A 25,811-nucleotide genomic window follows, 5' to 3' on the forward strand; every position below is an offset into this window, starting at 1 on the left:
TCGCACCAGAGAACTACGGTTCCCATCGTGCCGCGCCGCACAGCTGCCCCTGTGGCTTCTGGGGGACTACATATCCCAGCATGCAAAGGAGGCGGCAGTGCCACCCCGCTCCCCCCCCGCCTTCAGCACGCCCACGGAGCACTCGTCCGCCTCGCCCGCCGGGGGGGGGAGCGGGAGGCAGTGCGTTCTGGGGGCTGTAGTTTCGCCCGCCGTGCTGGTGCCGCGCCTTGACGGCGACGAGTTGCATCCTGGGACAGCTGTTTCCGGGTTCGGCGCTATTTACCGCGCCCGGGCTTTGCGTACGGGGTCATCCCCTCTCTTCCGGCCCAGCGTTTTCCGCCGCCGGCAGCGTTTTGGCTTCTTCGCCGTCCGGCAGGGGTGAAGGCTGGCGTCATGGACGTTAACCAGCCCAAGCAGGAGCACTTGCTGGCTCTGAAAGGTACCGACGGCGCGGCCGGCCGATGCCCACCCGCCCTCCTGGGCGCCTGCTGCCGCGGCAGCAGCGCCTCCACCGGCCCTGCCCGCCCCCCGCTCCCTGCCCCGGGGCCGGCCCCGAGGGGCGAGGCCGGCCGGGCCCTGAGGGGCGAGGCGGGGCGCTGCGGTCGGGCCGGGGGTGGGGAGCTGAGGCGGCGCGGGCTGCGGGTTGTGAACCGGTCGTGACCGTGAGCGCGTCCCTCCCGGAGGCGAGGCCGTCTCTTCCCTCCGTTTTAGAAGCAGGTCGAATGGGGAGGGTGTCGGCAGGAGCACCTGGCGGTGGGGCGCAAGGTGCTCGAGGGTGAAAGGAGGTTGGGGGCGGCGAGCTATTGTAAGTGACAGAGGGCCCTGCGCACGGGTGTGCACCTTGCTTGATGGGGCCACCGAGGCTGTTCCATGTATTTGCACTTTGCACAAAGCTTTCAGCAGTTGCAGGGAAACATATTTTTTAAAAAAATTTCCTTTCCAGTTCCTTGCTGTCTCTTTTGTTCGTTTGGGGTTTTTTTCCCCTTTTAATGGTTTTTGTCCCTTTAACTTCATGCTCAATGCACAGCTAGTGGGCTTAAGTCCTTGATTCAGGCATTATGAATAGTGAAAATAAAAATGTGTATGTTTCTTGCATACCTTGCAGAATTAATACAGAAATCAGGAGAGCTTACTGGTTGGGTACCAGAAAGTCAGCAATTAAAACAGTGAAAAGCCTGAATCTGCTTTCACCTTATTTCAGTCAACAGACATAATATTTACTTTCTTTTTCTCTATCCATGCCTGTTTATAGATTAAATGCTGCTTAGTTAAGTAGAAGTAATAAATAATTGGTTAAAAATCTCAGTTCTGCAAGCATTCTAAATCAGTGAGGCTGCTCAGATGGCTGAAGTAGTGCAGGTGTGTAGATGATTTCAGAGCCCATCTTCTGCCCATTTACTACTTTTACAACACTCTTGGAGAGATGTTTTAATGGTGTCTGCATGTCACAGTAAAATCTGTTAACCATAATTCAAAGATCCACAAGCCCTTTTTCATACATGTACACACAAAAAATAAATGTAAAAACCTGAGAACACAAAACATCATCATCTGATGTTACAAATGCATTTTGATAGTAATTAATTCAAAGCAAAAAGTTTTATGATGTATTATTTTGCTTTTGTAAGAAATCAGTATAATCCTTGGGCTTGTATAGAATTTGGTGCACTGTCCAGGCTGTAGATTTTGCAAAAAAAGTGAGAAAGGTATCAGTGTTTCTTTGCATTGTGACTATTTTAAACAAAATCTTGATAGTGTAATGATTAAGCAATCATAGATTTTATTGATTTTAATTGCATTGTATATTGCTGATCTCTGGCAGGGAACCTGAAATGATTGCAAACTTGTTGGGGGGGAAAAACAGGAGAGCAAGAGAGTGCATGTTGTGTTTAATAGTAGTGTTTGTAGTTCTTCCCCACCCCCTGCATTTAATATAATCTTTGTATGAAAGAAGGCAATGATGTATGAAGTCCTTAAGGACTTTTAGTTATTCTGAAAGTCTAATAAATTGTGGAATTATCAGGTCCTTAAGTTAAAGTACTAAAAGGATGGTTGCAGGTATTGCTTGGAAGCTCTAAGACTAAAACTAAATGTGTAGTTCTGATATGAAATGGAAGCAGACAACTTTAATTTGCCTATAGCACTTCCCTTTTAACCTGTGACTTTAAAAACTGTTATATAGGTCCGTACTATTTCAGGAAGGGTTTTTGTAACACATGTGTCTTCTAGTTGTTTTATACGCCCTGGCTTAAAATGTTGATGTGTAGGAGGAAAACACTTGAAAAAGAAAAAAGATTTGTCTGGTAAACTTGAGAAAATAGGCAGTAGTAATTATATCTTTTAATATGCATCACAGCAATATAGCAAGAATAATGACAGATGCATGGCAAGTATGAGATGGTGACAGTAAAAAAATACTCTTGGGAGGGACAGTGTTGAGTAAACTGTGTGCATGCAGATAATGTTCAGTGTATTGAATTACACTGGTAATGATGCAATACGGTTGCTAATGTTCAGCCTGCATGAAGTAGGATGTTCTGATATATAATCTTGCTTATTTTTATTACATGTTGCTTTTTTTGTAAAATATCCTAGCAATGTTTTTCTTAATATGGTAGTATCTTATTTTTTTTATAATACTTCTGCTTTAGGTCCTGTTTTCCACTGATCTTTGCAGCACGGGGCAAGGAAATTCTTGTTAATAAGATGTTTCAGTCTAGATTTGAGAATCCTAATCCAGAGACTGTTCCTTTTCTTAAGAATAACTGGATTCCTACTGTACAAGCATGGAAGTGGTCTTACACTATCGACCACATGAGAGGGATCTAATAAAACTGCAGAAATTTGCAGAAGCAGCAGTGAAGGAGTTTCCTATTCGTCAGTTACCAAGATTTACACCCTGGTTTCCAAATGATTTATACAGACTTCCCCTCAAACCAAAAAAGCGGCCACCTGTTATTTCCTGCGAGGAAGCAGAAGAATTGAAACAGCTTTCTACAGCTTCAGAATATGTTACAGGATCTCCTGATTATGACTGCACAAAAAATCTGCTTGAGTTTCAGTCTAACATGAAACATGGGCAAACTTTAATCCAAGCACAAACTGTTCACAGACCAATTAACTTGGAGAACCAAGGAGAACCACCACCTAATGGAAAACAAAAGTTGAAAAGGTCTTGGAGTGTCTCTCTCCCTAGCTGTAAGCGTAAAGAAAAGATTCTTCCTTTATCTCAAGAACTGCAAAATAATTTGGAAAGGCTAAAACTGCATGCATTTTATAGAGCGAAGTGGACAATTGAACAGTCTATTTGTAATAATCAGAATTTGGAGGACATCTGGATAAAACTGAATAGACTCATCAAGCAGAATGAATTGCCATCTTGCAATGCTACTATCCAAAGATCTATGGGACAGATATGGATTTTCTGTGATATATTATACTGTGAATATGTTAGAAATATTCTTAGGGAGAAGCTAAGCCTTACTGATAAAATGAATTTGCTTGTACATAGATTTGGAATTATATTTAGTTTATAATTGTAAGATAGTTTCATAATAAAATTGCTGTCTGAAGTACTAGAGTTTTTAAGCAGCTTAGAATATACAAACTTTAGAACAACTGATGAATTAATAAGCTGAAAACTACTTAATATTACTTTGCTACAGTTTTTTAACTGTAATAATATATTTATTTAACTTTGTATTTTCAGAAGATTTATGAATGGTTCTATTAAGATTAGTAAGCTTCTGTTTGGCTTAGTACTGCATTTTGTAGCTTTTTTCTACAGTGGTGGTCTAAAAGAAAAAAAATAAAATAAAAATTCCAGACTATTATGTCAAGCTGTGTCAGATAAAAATATTTTTCCTTCTCCTAATTTCAAAGAAGCAGAGCGAGGATGTACTTGGCTTGACTGAAAACATAAATTTTGTTAAGTGATTTGTTAAAATCGCTATAAGGATCTGTAATTATTTTTGACACTGAGACTTTCAGGATATGATTATTTCCTGAACTAATAATATTGTGTGTTTTAATGAAGGCATAGCTCTCACATTGAAATGCAGACTTACTTTGTATTGCATGTATATGCTGTCTTAGTAACATTATCTATATTTTCCCAGAAATACTAATGAAATTTTCAATGGAAGTTGTGTGCTGAAAAATAATTAACAACTTGGCATTTGCTGTTTTATGACTTGGTAATAAGATTTTTTTCCTGATGTGTCTGGCCTTTTGTCTCTAATTATATTGGCGAACAAAAAGCACTAACTTCCAGCTATGGGTCAGGAAATTAAGAAATGAGACTTCTATCTGTTGTCATTATGGAAGGTAAAGGTCTCTGAGGATTTGAATGCATTTTATGGTGATAAAAGGCTGAGTTCAGTGTGACTTTTTGTCATCTGAAAGAATAAAGTGTTTCAAGGTCATGCTGTCCCTGCTCAATTCAATGTTTGGAGGGTCAGCAAAACAGTTAAACTGGGATCAATATGATTGCAAGGATATGTATTTCTCTTAGGTACCCCTGCTAACTCCAGGTAATTTAGCTGTAGCTGGAGGTCAAGGTTTGTCGCATCTGGAAAAGAGGGAAAAATAAGTGAATGGTATTTGCAGATTGTTAGATTATCATTAACACTGATCAAATAAAAGTGCACATAAGCATGACGGCAATCCCTCTGTGTAAAAATAAGTAAAAACCCCTTGAACTTTTACTTATATTTTTCTTTTGATGACATCCTTATGTTGGAATAATTATATTTTATTATAGGCATTACATATATTTTTCTAGTTTAAAATTAATGATATTGCTCAGTTTAGATTATTGACATGTATTTCTAAACTTTGACTGAAGTTAAGGGCATCTTATATTGACATTTGGGCTGTTTGTGACATTTGATATTACCACTTAGCAAAATTGATGTAAAATGCTGTCTAGAGTAACTAAGGGTCATTATTAGCTTTAAAGCTTATATAGCCAAGTTATTCCACCGAAATTGTTTTTCTGAGCTTAACACTAATAGTAACAAAGTTTCTTTGTGCGTCAGCATTTTTAAAGATATAATGGAGTAGAATGCAGCATGATTTGAATTTTATTTAATGTTGTATTTTGTGTCTAGGATGTTAGATGAAAAGAGATGAGAAGTTGTCCTGCAAAGAAACAATATTTTCTAATATTAATTTAGCAGTCCTATTAAATATGATAGCCTACATATCTTTATTTGTGTTTTGACTTCATTCAGTAATCTGTTTATTTATTGTCTCAAATGTGACTAAACTTGAACTGTAACTGTTCCCTCAGAATAAGTCAGCAAATGCTAGTTTATATGGAATTTCTGTGGATTTGATTAAAATTAGATAACCGCCAGTAATACAGACCCACTACATATATTTAATATGCAGACAAAAGAGCTAAACAAACATCTTAGTAAATAGGAGAGACTGATGTCACTGTTTGGTGGTAGCTGTCAGCTTTCTGCTGCTTTGGGTTGGCTTGTATGTGAATAATGATACACGCACTGCTAGTTGTGAGCACCTCAACTGTCTAACTGTCTTGTAATAAGAAGTAAACACCACATTTGGTTTCTCTGCAGAATTATTACAGTCCTGGATAGCACCACTGTACAAGCTGAAAGCCAGACTTCCATTTTGAACTGTTCCAGAAAGGCTTAGTTCATATGCATGTATAATTCAGTATTCAGTATTTATCTTTTGCATTTTCAATGTTGAATCTGGTTCTCCATTTACTGTTTTGTATATTTGGGGACTTTTAATTTACCTCATAGTTCTAAGCCTTCAGAGGTCATGTTTTTTGACTTTTCACCATAACAAAGAGAATATATTACCTTTTTATGTGAAAACTGAGATTTGTTTGTGTCGATGCTAACTTGCATAGGTCTGCGTGTGGTAGCGTAAGTTCTTGTGAACCAATACAGCCCACGACACCCAAATGTATCTTGAAATAACTGAGTATTTTACACAACTGGAAATAGTGAAAGCTGACTGTACATCTAAGATGTACAGAAGTACAATGAAGATAAAAGCAAAATATATGTGTCAGTGCAAGGATGTTGATTAACTTGTTGCAGTCAAGAGAAATCCTTTTATTTTTTAGCTTTTAGTTTTCAGAAATTATATGGTTTTATGTTTGTTAAGTTTTGAAGACAAACAAATCGGTGATTTTTACTTATTCAAATCAACACCTAAGGTTACCAATGCTCAACTTTGTTTCATGTGAATACTTTCATGAGAAGCTATATGCAAGGTTAGGGCCATTGGTTTGTATGAATAGGAAGGAATTCTTTTAAGAAGCAACATCTTAAATCTGTAATACAAATAAAAATCATGTAATTTTGAGTATTCTGAGTTAAAATAGCCTTTGAAAATACCACTTTCTTGAAGTAGACATTTTTTAATAGCAAGATCTCAAGGATTTTGATTTCGTCAGTATTGATAAAATAGGGAGTTTTGTAAGTGTGTTCCTGAGGTTTTTGTGATGGTTTTGCTGGTTTGAGTTTAAAGTTTGTGAATAAAAGAAAAGCGGTTCTATAAATGTAGGCTTTTGGACTTGTAACTCTATCTTGCATATGTTTTGGAGATTAAGATGTAAATGCAGTTCCTTATAGCCTGGAGTTAAACTGAAAGGGTCTGTACTAGCCATCATGTCCCATTCTAGAGCAACCAGGATTACAGAACAGGCGCTTAGCCTAGAAGAGTCCACAAAAAACATGAAACTGGTACACTTCTCCTGAAGCCCATAAAGCACTTAACACTGTAACAGGTATAAGACCTTTGCACATAAGATTGAAAACAGTAGATGTTAGTGCACCAGGGGAATAAAGTAAGAGGGAGCAAATAGCATCACCAGTGCTCTTTGATCTCAGAGTAACAGGGAATTTTTTATATTGAAAAAGGCCAGGTGATATAAAAACATGTTACCCTTCTTTAGGCTATGATGTGGTGGTTGTGGGTTTTTTGGTGGAAGGAGAGCAAGATGAAATTATACTTAAAAAAGTAAATTTAAAAATACTTGTTTTATTGACTTATGGCTTATTTTGTTATTTTTGCAGTGATGAGGCTAACGAAACCTACTTTATTCACTAATATTCCAGTGACTTGTGAAGAAAGAGATTTGCCAGGTATGTCTTTTCTACTGACTGATTGTTATGTACGTATTACCAGGTTTAAGCAATGTGAGCATCTGAGACTTAGATGTCAGAGGAGTCTTCTGACCTCCCATAGACAGTAATCTGAAACAGCAGTACATTTTGTGTTTGGTAGTGACTATAGGAAAATACCAAGGTGCACTCCACAACTCTTGACCTACAGCTTTAAAAGCCTGATGATACTGCAAACACGTGACCTCAAAGCTTGAGCAATTAACACATAAGATAGAAGGCAGTTGTGAGAGAGAAATGTGTAATTGTAGAAAGTTTGGCGTTACTATCTTCATCTGGAGAAAATGGCCTGGTAATTAGAACCAATACATGAATGTTCTATGGAAAATTATTCTGCAAGAATCACTGCTTTTGAATTGTGTTATGACTGTACACCAAGCATAAACTGGAAATCCTTGGGTTGTCCCCCAGTAATAGTTGCAGTCTAAAAGCCAGGTATAAGAAAGAGATAAAGAAAAGATTAAAGAATAGAGGATTGTGTGGAAATACAAAGCAAGCAGAGAAAGAAAGTAAGTGGGGTTGATTAGTTCGGTTATGTAATGTGCTTTACTCAGGCAGAATTTCCCTTAATGTTAACTTGAGCAATGCCTTTGGGATTGCACCCTTCCGTAAGTATACTGAATGGTTTATTGGACACAAGCGTCTGGAAGTAAGTTATAATTGATAGGCAGGCCTATAGATTTGTAAACCCTAAACAAGTTGGTTGTAAAATAAGTATGTCTAAAATAAATTACATCTAAGTAGGTGATTAAGTGTCATAACTTAAATGTAGAGAAAGCTTTAGACTTAACAAATAGTTAGATCCTAGCAATTTGCTATTTCTACAGGTAATCTATTTAACCAGCTCATGAAAGATGATCCTTCTACTGTAAAGGGAGCAGAAACTTTGATGCTAGGAGAAATGCTGACTTTGCCTCAAAATTTTGGGTAAGAATGAATTACTGTAACATGCAATGTTTAGGATTCATTTAATGATAACGCCTTTATTCCTTTTCTTTATTTTTGAACATCATTGTTATGCAATGTGATGTTCAATCATTTTAAAAATAATCTGTGACTTGATTTATAATGTGACATAATACATAAATGTGTGCTGCCTGATGTTCCTTGTTTCTAGACTGACTCTGAATGTAATAAGGATTGAAAGTTGAAAGAAATTTGCAGCTATAGGTGAATTGCTCATGTAATGCACTACTATAAATGACATCTTATACTAACAGAGTTTACTGCGGTGATTTTTGTGGGTACTGTAAGACATCTTAATTCTTCTCAGATTTTTATCTAGAAAAAATTCTGATTTGTTTGTTCTCTTTTGAAGTTGTCTTAGAAGGATGACATTTAGAAGTATGGGTGTGAAAATGGCAATGTACTTTTAGGATTTGATCTGGCAAACGTGTGTGTGCCTGTGTGTATATATATCTTAATTAGAACTTAAAGGTGTTTCAGTGAAATGTTCTGGTTTTTTTATAATAGCTGTTACTAAATATGTTTTATTTTTATTTTTTTAAACACAGAAACATATTTCTGGGAGAGACATTTTCCAGTTACATTAGTGTACACAATGATAGTAATCAAGTTGTCAAGGACATACTGGTGAAGGTATGTGAAAATAAATCTACTTACTGGATTTATAAAAAAATAAAATATGTTGAGTATGTTTTCTGACAATGTTTTGTATGTTTAATGCTAATGTATAGGCTTTAGGAAATATCTTGTCACTTTTTCCAATCCAGAAAATGTACCTGGAAATTGGAAACAATAAGACATAAAAATAGAAAAGATGATTGAAGTCTTTAAAGATTAAAATGAAAAACCAGGATTGTATCCATAAAATGGATATGTTACAAAGCTTCTCTGGAGAATTGGTGTAGCAAAACTTCCACAGCTAAAAAATTGGAGTTACATTTAGTTACATGTTCAATGAAGTCATCAAAGCAAGTCTCTATAAAGCATGCATTGACTTGTATTTTGCTTATAAATGAGTTCTTTTCTAGTGAATCCTTTTTTTTGCATTTGCCACTGAACAAATAATATATTGAGAACAGAAATTCCAGAAGTCATGGTGGAACTCAATGTAAAAAGTAAATAGAGATTTTATAAGCTGCCTGTTAAGGATTGGACTGTTTACATTTTAGAACTTGTCTTTAGCTTTGACAAGTGTCTCATCTTAACATATCTTAGTTGTATTATATGTATAAAAGCATGTAGAGTACAAAATGCTCAGTGAATCCTAGTACTTTATAGCATAAGTTATTTTTCTTTAGATTGCTTTAAGCAGTTGCAGTTCTAATCAGTCCTTTGTTTTTCTGTCCCCAGGCTGATCTTCAGACGAGTTCTCAGCGCCTGAACCTTTCAGCTTCTAGTGCTGCAGTGGCAGAACTTAAACCTGACTGTTGCATTGATGATGTGATCCATCATGAAGTAAAAGAGATAGGAACACACATGTAAGGTTTTAAATTTTTCTGATTAAATGAGCTTAATAGAAACTGCAGCATATGCATGCTATTCTGTTGGTGCTTTGATATAGGCACAAAATTTAAAGTAACTCAAAATTATTTTTTCCAAAATTGTTTCTTTCAGCTTAGTTTGTGCAGTAAGTTACACTACACAGACAGGAGAGAAGATGTACTTCAGAAAGTTCTTCAAATTTCAGGTATTTCACAAACTACTCTACTTTTAATAAGAGGATGAATCTGGATAACCTGTTTTAAAACATTAGATACTTCAAAAGCACTTTTATATACTAAAATTCTGTTTGACTTTTAGAAGTAAACAGATAAAATCTCTTTAAACTTCACATGAACTGATGGTTTCTAATTACCATGCAGTTAAACATTCCAGAAATAATAAATATTGCATCTTACAATTTTTAGTCATTTATTGAGGAAAAAAAATCTACTCTTCAAAAAAACCTTGGTTTTTATGATTATTTTTATGCCAGCTTTATGATTATTTTTAAACAGAACAAGTATTGTTTATTCTGACTTTGACAGGTCTAACCTTTTGAGTTTAGTTGTAAAATCTGATTTATCTTTTCTAAATTGGAACTTAGTGCTTTGGTTTTTAAAGAAAACTAAGCAAAGAAGTCTAATGTGTTACATCTGACTAATATCCATGGAAATAATTGATAGAGTTGAAATCTTTTGTTCCACTGCACAAATCTCAAGACTTGAGGTTAGAGTAACTGGTGAAAACAGGAAATTACTGTGGATGGATTCTGGCAGAAAAGAGTCTATTTTATCTGTGTATTTAATGGAAGTTTATTTTTTTAGAGAAATGTGTTAAGACTTGGATAATTGTGGGCTCTTTCCCATAGAATGGAGGATTAGGCAACATGCTTTACTGAATACATTTTTTAGATACTCTCACAGAGTGTCTGGCAATACAGGAGCATTATATAAATGACACATGCATCTTTTGCGAGTTGCCTGTGATTTCATTTTGCTCTTTTCTAGCGTTCTGTCTACATACTTTAGAAAAAAACATTTCAGTCTTTGGAAGGCTAAATTGCCATGCGCTACAGACAAAGAACACCTGAGTGCTGTTAGTACTTGTGGGCCTTGAAAGGGCAGGTATTGATTAGTCAAAGGTTATTCCAGACAATCCTAGGGAAAATCATTCCGTATCAATTTTGACATTACACTCTTCTCTGAACTCAAACTCTGCAGTGTTTCTTCAACTTTATTGAAGCTGATTTTCATCTTTGTTTTGTCTTGCTCTCCTTGTGAAACTGTTTCCCTTTCAATTTTTCCATTCTCTTTCCCCTCTGCCCCTTCCAGGCTTTCTCTGATTACTAACACGTGCATCTGCAGGCTTCCAGTTCTCATCTTCTCTCCCTTCCCTACCCTTGTTCTTGCCAGAGCCTTTTTCAAGATGTTGATTTGTCTCCTTTAGATTTGATATGGAAATTTATTTATGCACATTTTTCAGGGGTCTACATGCATATTGTAATTTCTGTGTTCTTTTAACTGAATCCAGCAAAGGCAACTTTAATGTCAAAATAGCTAAGGCCAGCTGTCTGTCAAATTTGAAGCTCTTCCTTTAAAGCAGGAAGCATAAGAGCTTCTCAAAAAGTATATATACATCTTAACACCATGCTATTAATAGTGTCTGATTCATTATGAGAAAAACACTTCACTGAGCAATTTTCATTGTTATTTTTTAAATTTGACATGGAGACACCAGCTAGAAAATCTGAGAACAAACAGAAAGAAATGTTACAGAAAACTGAACAATGTTTTTACAATAGGAATTGATGGCTGCTAGTGATCAAGGTGCCACCAGCTATTTTATAACAAAAATACCTGTTTTCTCTTTGACAGATTTGCGACTTTTTCAGTTATATTTTCTAGGATCTTTTAGGTTGAACTGGTATTACAGTTAAACAGCTTCTTTTTCAACCATTGTATGTAGTTTAATACTGATCAGTAGTGCCTTTTAGTTCCAAAGCTTTCTCTGAGTGATTAACACCATTATGTTTATAAGGAGAAGGAGTGATTGGCTGTTGTTTGGTTTTGGAGGGGGGAGTTTGTGAAATTCACAATAATTATTTGCTTTTTACTGGAATGCCACTTGAAATGTACTGGAATGAATGGAAAGACTTTCTTTATCAGAAAGAGAGAAAACATCAGTATTTAAGGAAATTAGTAAGAAGCTCACTGAAGCAAAATATCTGGTGGGGAAAAAACCTCAACCAACAAACACCAAATTAAAAATTTGATTTTTTTTTTTCTGACTAGAGAGAGATACAGTTATGATTACTTGAAAGATCTGAACATTATGCCTGCTATAATGCAAAAATCTCTGTGAAGACTACTTGTTGAATTCTTCAGGGCTAAAAAATTTGTTCACAACTTGGAAATTTAGGGGTCTCTCAGGATGCAGTACACTTACATGTAAACAAAATAAAAGCTTCCCTGTGTAAAGGGAAATAAGTGCCTTCAGCAAGATAATTTATATTTGTCTCCTTACAAGTATATAGAAGTTTATTTCAGTTACATCACTGTATATCCATTTCATATTTGAATGTGTTAGCTGTAGTGACTTTACGCACAAAATTCGAGCTCTTAAGAACCAACCCTTTATTATGACCTTTTATATCATCAAATTGTCTTCTCTTGCTGATTTAATCTCATGGGATTAAAATGATTCATTGGCTTTATTTCTTGTAACAGTTGCATTTTCAAGAAGGAAGTGAAGCCTAGTAATGGTTTGTTGCTTAGGCTAATCACATGAATAGTTCTCCATTTCGTTTATTTTTAGAGAATCCCTCACAACTTCTGTTTGCTGCAGAACACTGAAGGACTTGTAAATGTTACGTTGTTCTTGCTCACTCTTGAAAGCACGTGCAGACCACTTCGGGATACAAGATGCATGTGATGTTATTTTAAAGACCAATCTACTTAGTGCACTGGATTTGTCTGGTTTTGTAAGAGGCCATTGCTTAGGTGGAGAAGTATTTGTTTTCAATCTGAGAAAACTGTTCAGTAACAAAGCAGTCAAGTGTGCAAATAAGGAGCGAGTATATACTCTGAGTTGTGAGGTCGTAGCTGAGTTGATTGTAGCATACATTCCATTATGCACCTGTTCTGTGTAAGATCAAAAAAACCCCACTTTAATAAAGATCCTAGCACTTATAAACAGTTTATGCTGAATTTGTCTCAGAAACAGATTGTCAATCTGTCTTTTTTTCCATTTCATTTAGGTTCTTAAACCACTAGATGTGAAGACCAAATTCTACAATGCTGAGGTAAGTGAGAGCTGTGTGTATTTGGGTTTGGTTTGGTGTGCTAGGTTTGTTACTTCACATTAGATTAAATTCAAAGAGCTTCTTAAGTATACGTTTCTGAGAAAGATGATCAGTTCTAAAGGGAAAAAATTAGGTGATGTGTTTGTATCATTTAGTTTAAAATTGATATACTTTTGATGAAGGGGTGAAAGAGATGGTAACTAAGGCAGATATGTCAGGACCTTAACGCAATTGACTGACAACTTTGCATATTTTCTGCTTTTGCATGAACTCAAATACATTCAGTTATTGCTTGTATATTTAGGCTGATAGAGTACTTACTGTAAGGTACATTAATTGTTCACAAAGCAGATAATTTACCATTTAAATTTCCCCACAGAGGGGTCATATTTACAGTGGGTGAACTTAAATCTGTTCAATAATTTAATTTTTAGGGTTGTGGCAGTTATACACAGTGCTTCAAAACTAAATGACATTATATATGTCTTGTATATTTACTTGGACATACTTAGGTGTCTGTCTTTGGCTATTTATGGGAAGAATTTTAACTGAAGGTGACACAGAGTGTGGAAACTCTTACAAATTACATACAGCATTCTTTTTATTTGTAGACATTCCCTGTGGATAGGTGTATTACATAGGTCTGTTGTAGGGTATAAACTGCCACGATGTCTTATTACACAGGAAGTTAGGACATTTGTTTCCATCATTATCACTTACCTGCTTTGTGATCGTGAGCAAGTAGCTTAATCTTGAGTGTTGTGTTCTGTATTGTTTGTACAAGGTTCAGACTGATACTTGCAAAGTACTTTGAGAGCTTCCATTATGAGTATTAAACTTTTTCCATAACCCCTGAAGTATGGCCAACTGTTACACTGCTAGTCATTTGGTTGAAAACCTTCATTAGTATTAAATAGTTTATTTGAAATAGTTTAAAAGATAGAGTGAAGTTGTAGGTGTTTTTTGTTGCAGTGAACAGTAGATGGGAGAAAAAAGACCAAAGTGTCAGTGAGAGGAGAAGAAAATATATGGAATTTTGGCAGCTTGACAAATAGCTTGTGTTAAGCTATGTAGAAAATATTTTGCTCTCCTGTTTATTCATAACTAAGCAGATATGTACTATGAATTTGCATGTAAAAAGCAGAGTCTCCAAATCTATTGTTCTAATTATTTATCTCCCTCATAGCCGCACCTGGGGTTCATCATGCAAGGTTATGGCTATAGAGGTGTGAAAGATATATTTCTTTCCCTTTCTGACAGTATCAGTAAAGAAAACAGAAGGGAGAAATAACAACAGATAAGAATTTCTGCTCTACAAATGAGGATCCAGATGCAAAGACCTGTCTTGTTCAGAGTTGTGCGGGAAACTTTCCATAAGATTCTTATCTGCTGTGAATGAATAGCATGTAAATTATGAGACATTTAATATACAGCTTCTAATTTATTTAGAGGGAGGATAAATCAAGGCATAGGTCTTAAGCGATTTAAATACCATAGTACAGAGGAGAAGAGAAACATTTTCTTAAATGTCTTGGTACATGTATCTAGGCCACAGGCTTCAATCCTTAGGTTGACCAGGTGTGATACACCTGAGTAGGGTCGGAACATAAGCACATACTGCTGGTCAAGTGCTTTATAGAACTGGTGTTATCTGTAAATGGGAATGTCTGGAAATGTCTCTTACTGTGATAATCCTAAGAAACTAGGTAATCCCTCTGGGAACAAAATAAACCTCCATTTTGTGTGTGTGGATTATATTATTGTTTCAGATGGTAGGGCAAGGAGGGACAGGTATCTTAAATGTTGCTGTGTCCCTATACTTTGCGTGTAAATTTTATTTTGTTTTGAAACACTTCCTAACAAATGGAAATAAAAACCTCCTTAAGGTAAATTCTGGGCAAACTTTTGACATAGGTCAAAAGTATTCTTTTCTTACAAAATTGTTTTACTGACTGGCCTTGATAAGGGACTTAAACTCCATTCCTTAATTAGCCACCAATTCCTCGTAATAAATATTTGAGAAACTTTGGTGTCTGAGCTGGTATTTGTGGTTTTTTTGGTTTTGTTTTTTTCCCCACATAAAGGTTTTAAAAGGCTGCTTTGATGCCTTTTGTTCTTCCTGTTCAGGAATTTATGCAACTCCATTACCATAGTATTGGTATGATTGATTGAAAATTTTTTTCAAGATTTTGGATTTTCATTGGCCTGGCAAACTGATATAGTACCATTCATATTTCAGTTCTGAAAATTTATGAAGTGCTGCTATGTGTTGTGACCACAGAAGTCACATAAAATTAAAAAACCTAGAAATAAGTCTGTGGTTAATGTTGTATGTGATACTACATTGCTGTCAAAGCATCAAGACCTTTATCCTGAATACTAAGAAAGACTGTTATCCTTGGGAGCAGGGGAGAGAAAAAAAATTGTATGTGTCAGTTATTAGTTAACTAAAGGTCTTTAAAGGTTGACTAAAAAGTTAAACTGTTACCATTAATATTACAGATGTGATGCTATCTATTCATGAAGTCTGTAACTAAAATTATTTTCTACTAGAAATTGTAATCCATAATTTCATTTTTTTAAGACAAGGAAAGACGCTGAACCTTAATTTTCTTGCTTGTTGCTCGTATTGCAGTAGCATGCAAATCAAGTTGATCGCTGAAATTCATGCATAGAACACATGCCCTGTCGCCCTAACCTGCTGCAATCCTGAGATTGAATTACTTGCCCTGGTCTACAGAAAGACTTTGGTGTGCCTTGGAAAAGGCTGTAAAAAGTTCTGTTCCTGCAAGCATGCATAGGGAGACAAATATGCAGACACTTAAGAAAATAAAGTTTGCAATTGAAGTTGGGTTTTTGGGATGATGGATATTCAAAAAAGTTTTTCCTAATTACATTATGTCAGATTTGGTTATCAGCTGCACTATTGTAGCTTTGCTAGAACGCATTATGACATTATTTTTATTTAGAGATGTTTATATATGCAGATACTTCAAATTATCTGTAAAATGTCAAGGACTGTTTTTTCCATTTCATATGCAGCCCACTGCATGGATTTAAATTCAGGACAAACTTTAAACTGGCTCAAAAACTAACTCTCTTTTCTGGGTCAGTTTGTTCTACGATATCTTATCTGTGACTTGTGTGCCTTAGGCTCTACTCTGGATTTGTTCTGAAGCAAAGCTAGTAAACCATGTAACCGTACTAGCTATAGCTTATTAGAAATGTAGTTGTCATCTTTGTTTGCATCCATTTTTATTTACGTTTCTGTCTTACTAATGCTATCTTGTTTAGATGGTGCAAAAAAAAAATGCAGAAATGCATTTTGTTTGAAAGTTAGCCTCCTTTTTCTTTAACATTTAACCCTAATTTCTCTAATATGTTCTTTTTTATTTTCCCATTAGAGTGACCTCAGTTCTGTGGTAATTTTTATTTATTTTTTATAAATACGTATGCTTTTTTAATTGCCTATCTGTCTCTGTGCTTGTTGACATTCTTTTAAACATAATGGAAAAGCAATGTTTGTTCTGCATATCATGAACTGATGTTTTCTCATCTTTATATGTGCGGCTAATCATTTAAATGGTTAGCTCTTTCTTTAATACCCATTGTTGAAACTAAAAGTTGATTATTACAGACTCTTGCTTGTGGGGGTCCTCCTATAAAATACCTCACCAAAATTTGACTAGAGTCATTATTTGAAAATGGGAGTTAATTCCTTCTAAAATTTTCCTACTTTTGTCCCATAGAAATGTAGGTTTTACTACAGCACTGCTTGTGTGAGCTGTGACAGAACTTTTCACATCTGGTTAGTGGAGACAGTGGGTTTGAGGAGAGAGCGGCAGTTGGATGTTCTTCCTTCCTTTCGCTAGCTGGAACTGCACTTTCCAACTTTTAACTGCATGTAACAGTTGATGAGTTAGTATGACTTCTGCTGCCTGATTTCACTTTAAGGTGTGCCTTGTATTAAAATAAACTGCATTCTTCTGAAGTACTTAAGGATTTTTTTTTAAATGAAACCCATGTGATATTAAACCAATTTAGGAAAAACACAAAACTAACTTGCTTTTTCATTATGATGCTTGTTTCTTCTTTTCCCTTTCAAATTAGCTTTTTCTGCCTATGGTTGCTGCATTGACAACAACTAAAATTTGGGTAAATGGACACTTTGAGCAATGGATTTATGGGATATAAACAGTATCAATTTAAGTGACAGGTGGTAGTAGTAATGATTACTGAGAGCCATGTTTTAGCTGGGGTTATTTCCAGCTCCTTCTGCAAGTGTGAGGTCTGTCTGTATGTAACCCATGGAGCTTGCACAGTTTTCATTCCTATATATACACTATCATCTGGTTTGTATTTAACATGTTTATAAGGCACAACAAATAGTTCCAGTACCATTCTGTATTTCTCCTTCTATAACACAATGTCTTTTGAGACTAAAAATATCTTGCCTATTTTGTTGCACTTTTATTTTGTAATTCACAAGCAGGACTACATTTGTATAATTCATTTATTTACACTGATCAAAAAGAAACTGTAAGCTTCCTTCCACCTTCCCCATTAAAACACTTTTTTAAAAATTTACCATAACAAAATACCTAAGCTGCTTCATACTGAACTTATAGAATAGAATATTTCAGTTGGAAGGGACCTACAACAATTATCTAGTCCAACTGCCTGAATCAATAACTCCCTCGTAAATGCTGGTAACCTCTTTTTTAAATTAACTTCTTTGGGTTTGTTTTTTATTTTTCCAGGGGCTCATATCTCTGGTAGACTGAGCTTTCTGTAATTATGCTATCCTGAGATTTTAGACATGCAAAGTGACTTCATTGTTCTGCAATTCCACAGAAGCAGTGAGGCAAAAACACCTCTAGTTCCATGTTTTTTCAGCTTCTGAAGCTTAACAGACTGTAGCTGAAATTGGTCCTTACACCATCTTCAGGCATTAGCTTCATTTAACAGATATGTCTTATAGGATGTATTGAAGGTAGAGCAGCAGTTAAATTGTTGGATGCATATAATATTGGTAACCATTGGCATGATGCAGCTGAGTGAGAGAGGAGGCTGGTTGTCGCTTTTTAGCCAGTACATCAATGTTTCAGAATAATAAAATCTCAGAGCATGTACCTGAACTATTTTACTTCTGTTAAAGAAAAACACACACACTTGTTTTAGTTTTTTTGTGCAGCTTGATGCACTAATAATCTGGCATGGCATGTTGTTGTGCACTGCAATTCCTTACCATTTATTCTACTTTTTCTTTTTCAGTAATATTGATTAAAACTTGAGTTGCTATTGAGTTGATGGAAGTCTTGAGAAGTGGTGATCTGATGCATTACAAATAAGCAACAGCTAGAACATAGTGAAATTATCCCACATCCATTGTTTGGCAAGATACCTGTTGACTAACGCTTTTGCTCCTATTATTACGGGATTAAGGTTTTTTTCTTGCATTAATTAATTTGACTTGCAGGCATGAACTAAACATATGTGACTTGACTTTTTTTAACAATAGGTCTCTCTACTCTTTTTAATAACACTAATCACGTTTTCATGAACTTCCACTTTTGTTTTTTTCAGACAGATGAAGTGTTTCTGGAAGCTCAGATTCAGAATATCACTACCTCTCCAATGTTTATGGAGAAGGTTTCTTTAGAGCCATCTATGATGTACAATGTTGCAGAACTGAATACAGTTGACACAGCAGGGGAAAGGTACGTTCAGATTCAGGGTATTTGACTTTGAAACTCTTTGTATCATGATTTCATGAGATATAAGCATGACAGTTAGTGAATTGTCTGTAACAGAAGGATTGTACTTCTTTGCTGGATTAAAAAGATCAAATTCCTGTTATGTATTCAGCTGGAAAAGCTGTTACAGTTTTTTTTAATAGAAACTATTCTTAAAACTTTGTAATTCTACCTAGTAGAGAAATCCCCAGCTTAATCCTCAAATAATTGGTAACATGTATGACATGGTAACATGAAAACATACTACTTCTTTGGTATCTCCTATATAAAATTTAGCCTATATGTGGTTCTGACTTGATCTGTGTATATATATATATATTTAGCCTTACAAGACCCATCTGACTTATCCTTGCTTCCTTCTGGTAGACTGGTAACTGTTTTCAATTGTTCTAATGGAGATCTAGCAGAGCAGCAGTCAAGGTCAATCGGTGGAACACCCTTACAGGATGTTAGAATATAAAAATTTGTCATCCTGAAATAAATTAAATATCACTTAGTGTCAATTAGTAAAACACCAAATACCAGAAGAATTTTCCAGTGTGTTCAGTCAACGGTTGTGGATACAAACGCTTGTGATATCTGGGTAGAAGTTAACTTCGGCTGTTTGTACTTTGCAGTTGCTTGGGTTTTTGGAGGAGGTGATGTTTGGGGGCTTCTGCAATCGGGGCTGAAGTGAAAATTCCTCGCCTGCCAAAGGGTTCTTCTGCAGTGAGCGTTGTTCTTACAAAGTGTTTGCATATGCTGTAATGGTTCTTGTCCTGAGCCGGAATCTTAGGCTCATGACATTGAGATTTACTCGGAGGGAACCAAATAGCAGAAGTAAAATTACCAGCATTGTTTAAATGCTAAGATGCCAGATAACAAATTATAATGTAGCTAAACAGATTTCCACCTCAGTTCTCTCTGGCTCAGATTAATCTTTTTTTCTCCTTGGTCCCTGATGCTACATAAATTCTAGAACGCTTTTCTGTTGTGAAAACACAAAAATTCTATGTGTTTTGCTATAAAATACACACACAGAGTAAGACTGGTGAGGAATGGGGGAAAAAAGATTGGATTCTTAATTTGAAGAGTTATTTTCAGGAAGACTTAAGAACCAATGTTTTTTTCTTTTAGTGAGTCTACTTTTGGCTCAAGGACTTACTTGCAACCTATGGATACACGTCAGTACTTATATTGCTTAAAACCAAAGCAAGAATTTGCAGAGAAAGCTGGAGTAATAAAAGGTGTAACAGTGATTGGTAAACTAGACATTGTATGGAAAACTAATCTGGGTGAACGAGGAAGGCTGCAAACTAGCCAGCTCCAAAGAATGGTAAGTTTAACTTAAGCATCAGTTTAACCTAGCATCCATTTTTAAGGCAACTCAATGAACAACTCAATAATGTCTTGAAGGAAAAGTTCAAGCTGCTTACTTTCTGGACCTCATTCTGAATTCACGTGTTTCTATATGTATTTGAGAAAGTTATTTAGTACATTTGGTCAGTAAAGTGTGGAAAAAACACTATTCTAAGGGACTGTAGCTGAACAAAAGCATTCTTGTTCCTTTTGGTCATGTGAATGGCAACATTTTTTGTTTTCTTGAGGATTTGTTTTCTGGCACATAGCATGCCTCTTTTTTCACAGCACTGAAGAACATGGTGGCTTTTGCACTTGAATTGCCAGGATCAAGCAACCTATGTAGCAAAACGCATTGGTTAGAATAAAATTAACTTCTTGGATGCCATTAGGCAATAACCTGAAAAGCACTGACAAAAGAACTACATTAAGTATGCTAACTGTTGACACAGAAGTCTGCACCCTAATTCATACAGACATTTTAGCTTTGAGTAACAATAAAAATATACTCATAGTATAGGATAATACTACTTATCTTTTCTCTCCACAGTTTTGACTGAATCTCTTCTATTTTGGTTGATTTAGAAATTTTTAACAAATTTTAAGTTGCAATTGCTAGCTTGCTTAAGTCAGCTGCAGAGCCTGTCTACTGTAATGTGTAAACCTGACTTGCATCTTTTGAATTGAGGATGGGGTAATATGGGAGAGAAGTAAGAAAGCTTTGACAATTGAATCTTAGTCTGAGTTTACAAAGCTTGAAATGAGGCTTCTGCCTCTGTATCTCCCCCTGCCCTCATCTTCTAATAAATAGAGCAATTCTGTAGGGAGATCACATTGACTTGGAACTAGGCAAGCGAAGCTGGATCCTGGAAATTCACAGCTAAGTCACTAAAACTTTTCTCTTTGTTTTTAGTTGAGATGTTAAGTACTTGTATAATCCCATCAAACTAGAAACTGCCCTTGTTTTCTCTTCATCTTTTAAGTGCTATCAAATTATTTCATTTCTAGGCTCCTTTCACCTTCCATCATTTTCTTCCTAAGCCATTTACTAGCCCTATAACCATTGTTTCCCGCACAGGCCCAGAATTTTACCTGCACTGTGCCCCTCTGTCACTGTTTTGGTTCAGATCAGGAATGCACTCTTGAAACAAGTATTCCGGATCACCCCCACATACCATAATTTGGGTTTCTTTGTGGAGTGCTCTTGGAATTTGCAACTACATTCTTTTTGAGTGACATTAAACTAGGCAGATGCATGTCCACATGCCAAGGGTGTTCCACCTGCTCGTGGGCATTCGATCCAGGACTAGACTAGAACTAGTCCAAAGTTAAAGAACATTCTTGAGTAGCACAGGTGAGGAATTGTCTAGTTGATTCCATACTCTGAGCATTATCTCAGTTTTGGATGAAAACTACGTTCTTCCTTTTAGTGTTACTGTAAGGCCTTTACCTCCTAGCTATCAGTTTTTGCAGGTATCTCATTGTTAAGGCCAACAGGTATATGCTGGTTTAGGCCTTCTAATCTGCTCTGATCCTGCCATGATTTGGTCAATTGCTTCTAAGTTTATTCTATAAAATACTGCTTTTATTGTTGGGTTTTTTCTTAATATATGTCTTCTTTTAAAAGAAGAGTCTAATGTTGTGGCAGACTACCTGTTGTTTAGGGAACTGCGTGTAATTTTTCCAGTAGATTCCTTCCTGTCAGCTAATGTAGCTGAAAATGCGTGCCTTTTTCTAGTGCTGGATAATTACATCTCTTTCTTGGGAGGTTCCAAACTTATGTTGCTTGACTGGTCTGAATTCTCCATTGGTTTGACATGCCTTTGCTCACTCTAATGACCAGTTTAATATGCTTTATAAAATGTCATCTGTCTTCAGTCTGTAATGAACTGTATATGGCTAAAACCTGTTCCAAACCTGTTGGTCACTGGCTTTCTGGACCTCTTTGGGACTATCTTTCAATCAAGCTGTAAATTAACTTTTACCACGGCATCCTTCTGTCAGCAGAATTGGAACATGTGTCACAACTAAGCCTTGTCAGGCAGGACAGATTTTTTCTCTTGTTTTTCCTTATGATTTATCATTTGTGGGGATTGAAAATATAAAGCTTTTTATCTGCAGGTTACCATCTTGAATCAGCCCTGGTTGGTAGTAATGAGGATGTTTGTCGTAGGTTTGTTAGTAGACCATATGAAATGTGTTTGGCTCTTGACAGAACTAGATAGTTGACAAGTATTCATATCATGTGCCTTTCTAACTGGTGTCAATTAATTATTTTGATAGAGGCTTGGAGGACTGAAATGGCAAGGAGAATGAACAATCCTTTATTTCCTAGGATGTAGAATAGTGGTGGGTTTATGCAGGGAAACGATACTTATGTTGTCCATAGTATATCTGTTATCTGCCTAACAGAGAGGTCTTAGAATAAAGCTGATCTTCTCAGGAAATGTATATGGGTATTCAAACTTTAAGGATGTGAACTATCTGAGAAACTTGGTAATAAAGATAATTCTTGTCTAATGAATTGTTAAACCTATCAAGAAAGTGGTCATCGGTAGTGGGTGGAGCACTGCTGTGATTTGGGTACGAACCAAAGGCATGAAGAGTCAATATTCTTTCTTAAAATTCCTCTTATTCCAAGCTTGTTGTAGTAAGTGAAAACTTGAGTAGTAAAAACTTCAGCTTTACTATCCAGCATGTGAGAATATACATTCTTGACCCTTCTCAGGCTCCCGGTTATGGCGATGTAAGGCTTTCCTTGGAGACAATACCAGACACCGTAAATTTGGAAGAACCTTTTGACATTACATGTAAAATAACAAATTGCAGGTAATGGTTTTCATGTGATTCTTGTGCTTTTTCCTGAGTGGGTAAGTTGTGGCTGTCTTTGTTTTGTTTTTTCAATACTTTCTCCCAAAACAAGTCAAACATGGTCTTTACTATGAGTTGCAGCAATGTGAAACTACTTGAAACACATCTTTCGGATTAGAATCATAGAATCATTTAGGTTGGAAAAGACCTGTAAGATCATCAAGTCCAACTGTTAACCTAACACTGCCAAGTCCACCACTAAACCATGTCCCTAAGTGCCTCATCCACACGTCTTTTAAATTCCTCCAGGGATGGTGACTCAACCACCTCCCTGGGCAGGCTGTTCCAGTGCCTGACAACCCTTTCAATGAAGAAGTTTTTCCTAATATCCAGCCTGAACCTTCCCTGGTGCAACTTGAAGCCATTTTGTCTTGTCCTGTCACTCTTCACCTGGGAGAAGAGACCAACACCCACCTCTCTACAACCCCCTTTCAGGTAATTGTAGAGAGCGATAAGGTCTCCCCTCAGCCTCCTCTTCTCCAGGCGGAACAACCCCAGTTCCCTCAGCCGCTCCTCATGAGACTTGTGCTCCAGACCCCTCACCAGCTTCGTCGCCCTTCTCTGGACACGCTCCAGCACCTCCATGTCCTTCTTGTAGTGAGGGGCCCAAAACTGAACACAGGATTCGAGGTGCGGCCTCAGCAGCGCTGAGTACAGGGGGACAATCACTTCCCTGGTCCTGCTGGCCACACTATTTCTGATACAGGCCAGGATGCCGTTGGCCTTCTTGGCCACCTGGGCACACTGCTGGCTCATATTCAGCCGGCTGTCAATCAACACCCCCAGGTCATTTTCTGTGGGGCAGCTTTCCAGCCACTCGTCCCCAAGCCTGTAGTGTTTCATGGGGTTGTTGTGACCCAAGTGTAGGTCTCAGCACTTGGCCTTGTTGATTACAATGATTTTTAAACCCAAAGAAACAAAAAAAACTTCTATCATGATCTGTTAATACTATTTGAACTAGGAGATTGTCAAAAATCTGTAGTGGAATTCCATGGAACTGGCTGCAATATCAGTTAAGATTGCACCTCATACTTAAATCTCAAATCATCTTAGTTCTTCTTAGTTAATCTAATAACAAATGAGAGTGTGTGTATAGGATTTTTTTAACTACAGGTTATTTTATCAGAAGAAATGATGCCATTTGTATCCAATCTGATTTTACTGCTAGTTCTGCACCACTGCTAGAATGTCTGCTAAACATTGTCACCACAGTCTTTTGTAGGTCTTTGTGTTTTGACTTGATTTGTGTTTACACTAGGATCTGTTAGCCCTTTATAAAAGTGTTAAGAGTGACATTTAAGTAAAATAATTCTAAATAGAAGTTGAAGCCAGAGACTAAAGCATGTATCTGGTCTGCAGATACTTCTCATGAAAACCTTGTACTCAATCCAAAATGTGGGCAGTATTATGCTATCCAGTATTGCTAAACCCCTGACAGGAAACTTGTGTCAGACAAAGCTATATGTGACTGAATTACTGTGCATCACAGTAAATCTTGCTTGCTGCCTTATAATTATTTATAAATGCTTGATTAATAGTAACCTGAATAATAAAGTAATGAAGCTTTTATGTCTGCAGTCCTTGAATGCTTAAGAAAAGCCCACAGGTTTATTTTTGGTTTTCAATTTCCTCTAGCAGTGAAAGGACTATGGATCTGGTCTTAGAAATGTGCAATACTAATTCCATCCACTGGTGTGGAGTTTCAGGAAGGCAACTTGGAAAGCTGCACCCAAGTTCATCTCTCCATCTTGCACTTACATTGTTGTCTTCAGTGCAGGGATTGCAAGTAAGTCTTTATAGTGTAGTCTTGTTATAAAATAGCTGTTTTATATGCTTAGTAATTCTTTCTAATAACAACTGTTATAAATATCTTCCCTTTCTAGAGTGTCTCTGGCTTAAGACTTACAGACACGTTTTTGAAGAGAACATATGAGTATGATGATATTGCACAAGTCTGTGTAGTTTCTTCAGAAGTCAAACAAAGCTGAAGAGAAAATTCTGTGTTTCTGCTGGGCTTTTTTTTTTTTTGGACCAACTTCTTGATGTTTTTGCAGCTGAATCATTAAAATGTATACAAAAAAAATCCCAAATCCCTATATAACTATAAATATAACTATGCTTATTTAATTTCTCTGGGCATTTTTTGAATGTTTTAAAATCTTTTAAAAACATGCATGTGCATTTTACCTACTGAAAATAAAGCCTTTGAAAAAAGTGTAGCTCTAGCAAATTATATTGCATTAACATGACCTTGGGTCAGGGGGATGATATTGATATGAAATAGTAGCACTTTGTACTTATTTTTGTTATTTTAATGACTTTTAAATACTTCAACAGTTTTTAAATTGTGGTTCTGACAAAACTGCTTCAGTTTGAAGGAACTGGCCTTTTACAGACAGGTTCCTAGAATCCAAACCCCTAAAAGAAATCCTTCGGGGTACCTGGCGTGGCGGTGTTATGTGCATGCATAGCAGTTAAGAAGTAGAGCCTGACAAAGGCTGACAAAGGCATGAGATGAGAGTGCAGCTGGCACTGTTGAGGCGCTAGCAGCTAGAAAGTAGTGTCAGCCAAAGAATGTGCTGGTTGTGGCTCAGTCTTTGGAAAGGAGTAATACAGCAAATCTGTCCCAATTAGCTGCAGAGTGGTGTGTCCCTGCAATACAGGGCATGCTGTGAACAGAATGTTACTACCCAATTAGTAAGGAACTGAAAACTAAAATAGCGGAACTCAGGCATTTTTTATTGTTAAACTGAGGTGGTGCAAATTATTCTTCCCATCCCAGAGTTGAAATAGATTTTTAGGAAAATGAAGAGAAAAACCCTGCATGGCTGCCCTACATCATGTTCTCCAAAGCATATGCAGGAAGGAATTCAGGACTTGGTTAAGCACTGAAATGTACATTTCCCTAGCTTTGTTTTGACAAAAGAT

General features: G+C 36.6%; 3 protein-coding genes across 6 annotated transcripts in view; 2 read left to right on the top strand and 1 right to left on the bottom strand.

Moving 5' to 3' along the window:
* Nucleotides 1-358: 358 nt before the first annotated feature.
* Nucleotides 359-24,961, top strand: TRAPPC13 (trafficking protein particle complex subunit 13). 4 transcript variants are annotated; one of them, XM_059834343.1, is made up of 13 exons: nt 359-439; nt 7,062-7,130; nt 7,997-8,096; nt 8,684-8,768; nt 9,486-9,613; nt 9,750-9,822; nt 12,874-12,918; nt 16,323-16,340; nt 18,505-18,638; nt 19,791-19,989; nt 22,741-22,841; nt 24,519-24,669; nt 24,767-24,961. In XM_059834343.1, exons 1-13 carry the CDS (start codon nt 394-396, stop codon nt 24,869-24,871), a joined length of 1,254 nt encoding a protein of 417 aa, XP_059690326.1. In that variant the 5' UTR covers nt 359-393; the 3' UTR covers nt 24,872-24,961. The 4 variants fall into 4 exon arrangements, with proteins under 4 accessions (XP_059690326.1, XP_059690327.1, XP_059690328.1 ...); XM_059834344.1 differs by having other exon boundaries at nt 24,522-24,669; XM_059834345.1 differs by lacking the exon at nt 16,323-16,340.
* On the top strand, nt 410-3,625 carry SHLD3 (shieldin complex subunit 3). Its single transcript, XM_059834350.1, has 2 exons — nt 410-439; nt 2,652-3,625. Exon 2 carries the CDS (start codon nt 2,787-2,789, stop codon nt 3,534-3,536), a length of 750 nt encoding a protein of 249 aa, XP_059690333.1. The 5' UTR covers nt 410-439; nt 2,652-2,786; the 3' UTR covers nt 3,537-3,625.
* SGTB (small glutamine rich tetratricopeptide repeat co-chaperone beta) overlaps nt 3,935-25,811 on the bottom strand; it is a 45,293-nt gene continuing 23,416 nt past the window's right edge. Inside the window, exon 10 of the mRNA XM_059834349.1 lies at nt 3,935-4,570. Within this exon, the coding sequence (XP_059690332.1) occupies nt 4,555-4,570 (16 nt within the window). The 3' untranslated portion in view covers nt 3,935-4,554. The remainder of the gene's footprint in view (nt 4,571-25,811) is intronic.

The sequence above is a fragment of the Gavia stellata genome, chromosome Z (assembly GCF_030936135.1).
Source record: "Gavia stellata isolate bGavSte3 chromosome Z, bGavSte3.hap2, whole genome shotgun sequence".
NCBI classification, from domain to species: Eukaryota; Metazoa; Chordata; class Aves; order Gaviiformes; family Gaviidae; genus Gavia; species Gavia stellata.

Excerpts from the sequence above, each read along its gene's own strand:
- TRAPPC13 (XM_059834343.1), top strand. The coding sequence starts at position 394 with ATGGACGTTAACCAGCCCAAGCAGGAGCACTTGCTGGCTCTGAAAG. Across the intron at positions 9,823-12,873 it reads GAAAGTTCTTCAAATTTCAG|GTTCTTAAACCACTAGATGT; the intron begins GTATTTCACAAA and ends CATTTCATTTAG. Across the intron at positions 18,639-19,790 it reads GTTGACACAGCAGGGGAAAG|TGAGTCTACTTTTGGCTCAA; the intron begins GTACGTTCAGAT and ends TTTTTCTTTTAG.
- SHLD3 (XM_059834350.1), top strand. The coding sequence starts at position 2,787 with ATGGAAGTGGTCTTACACTATCGACCACATGAGAGGGATCTAATAAAA.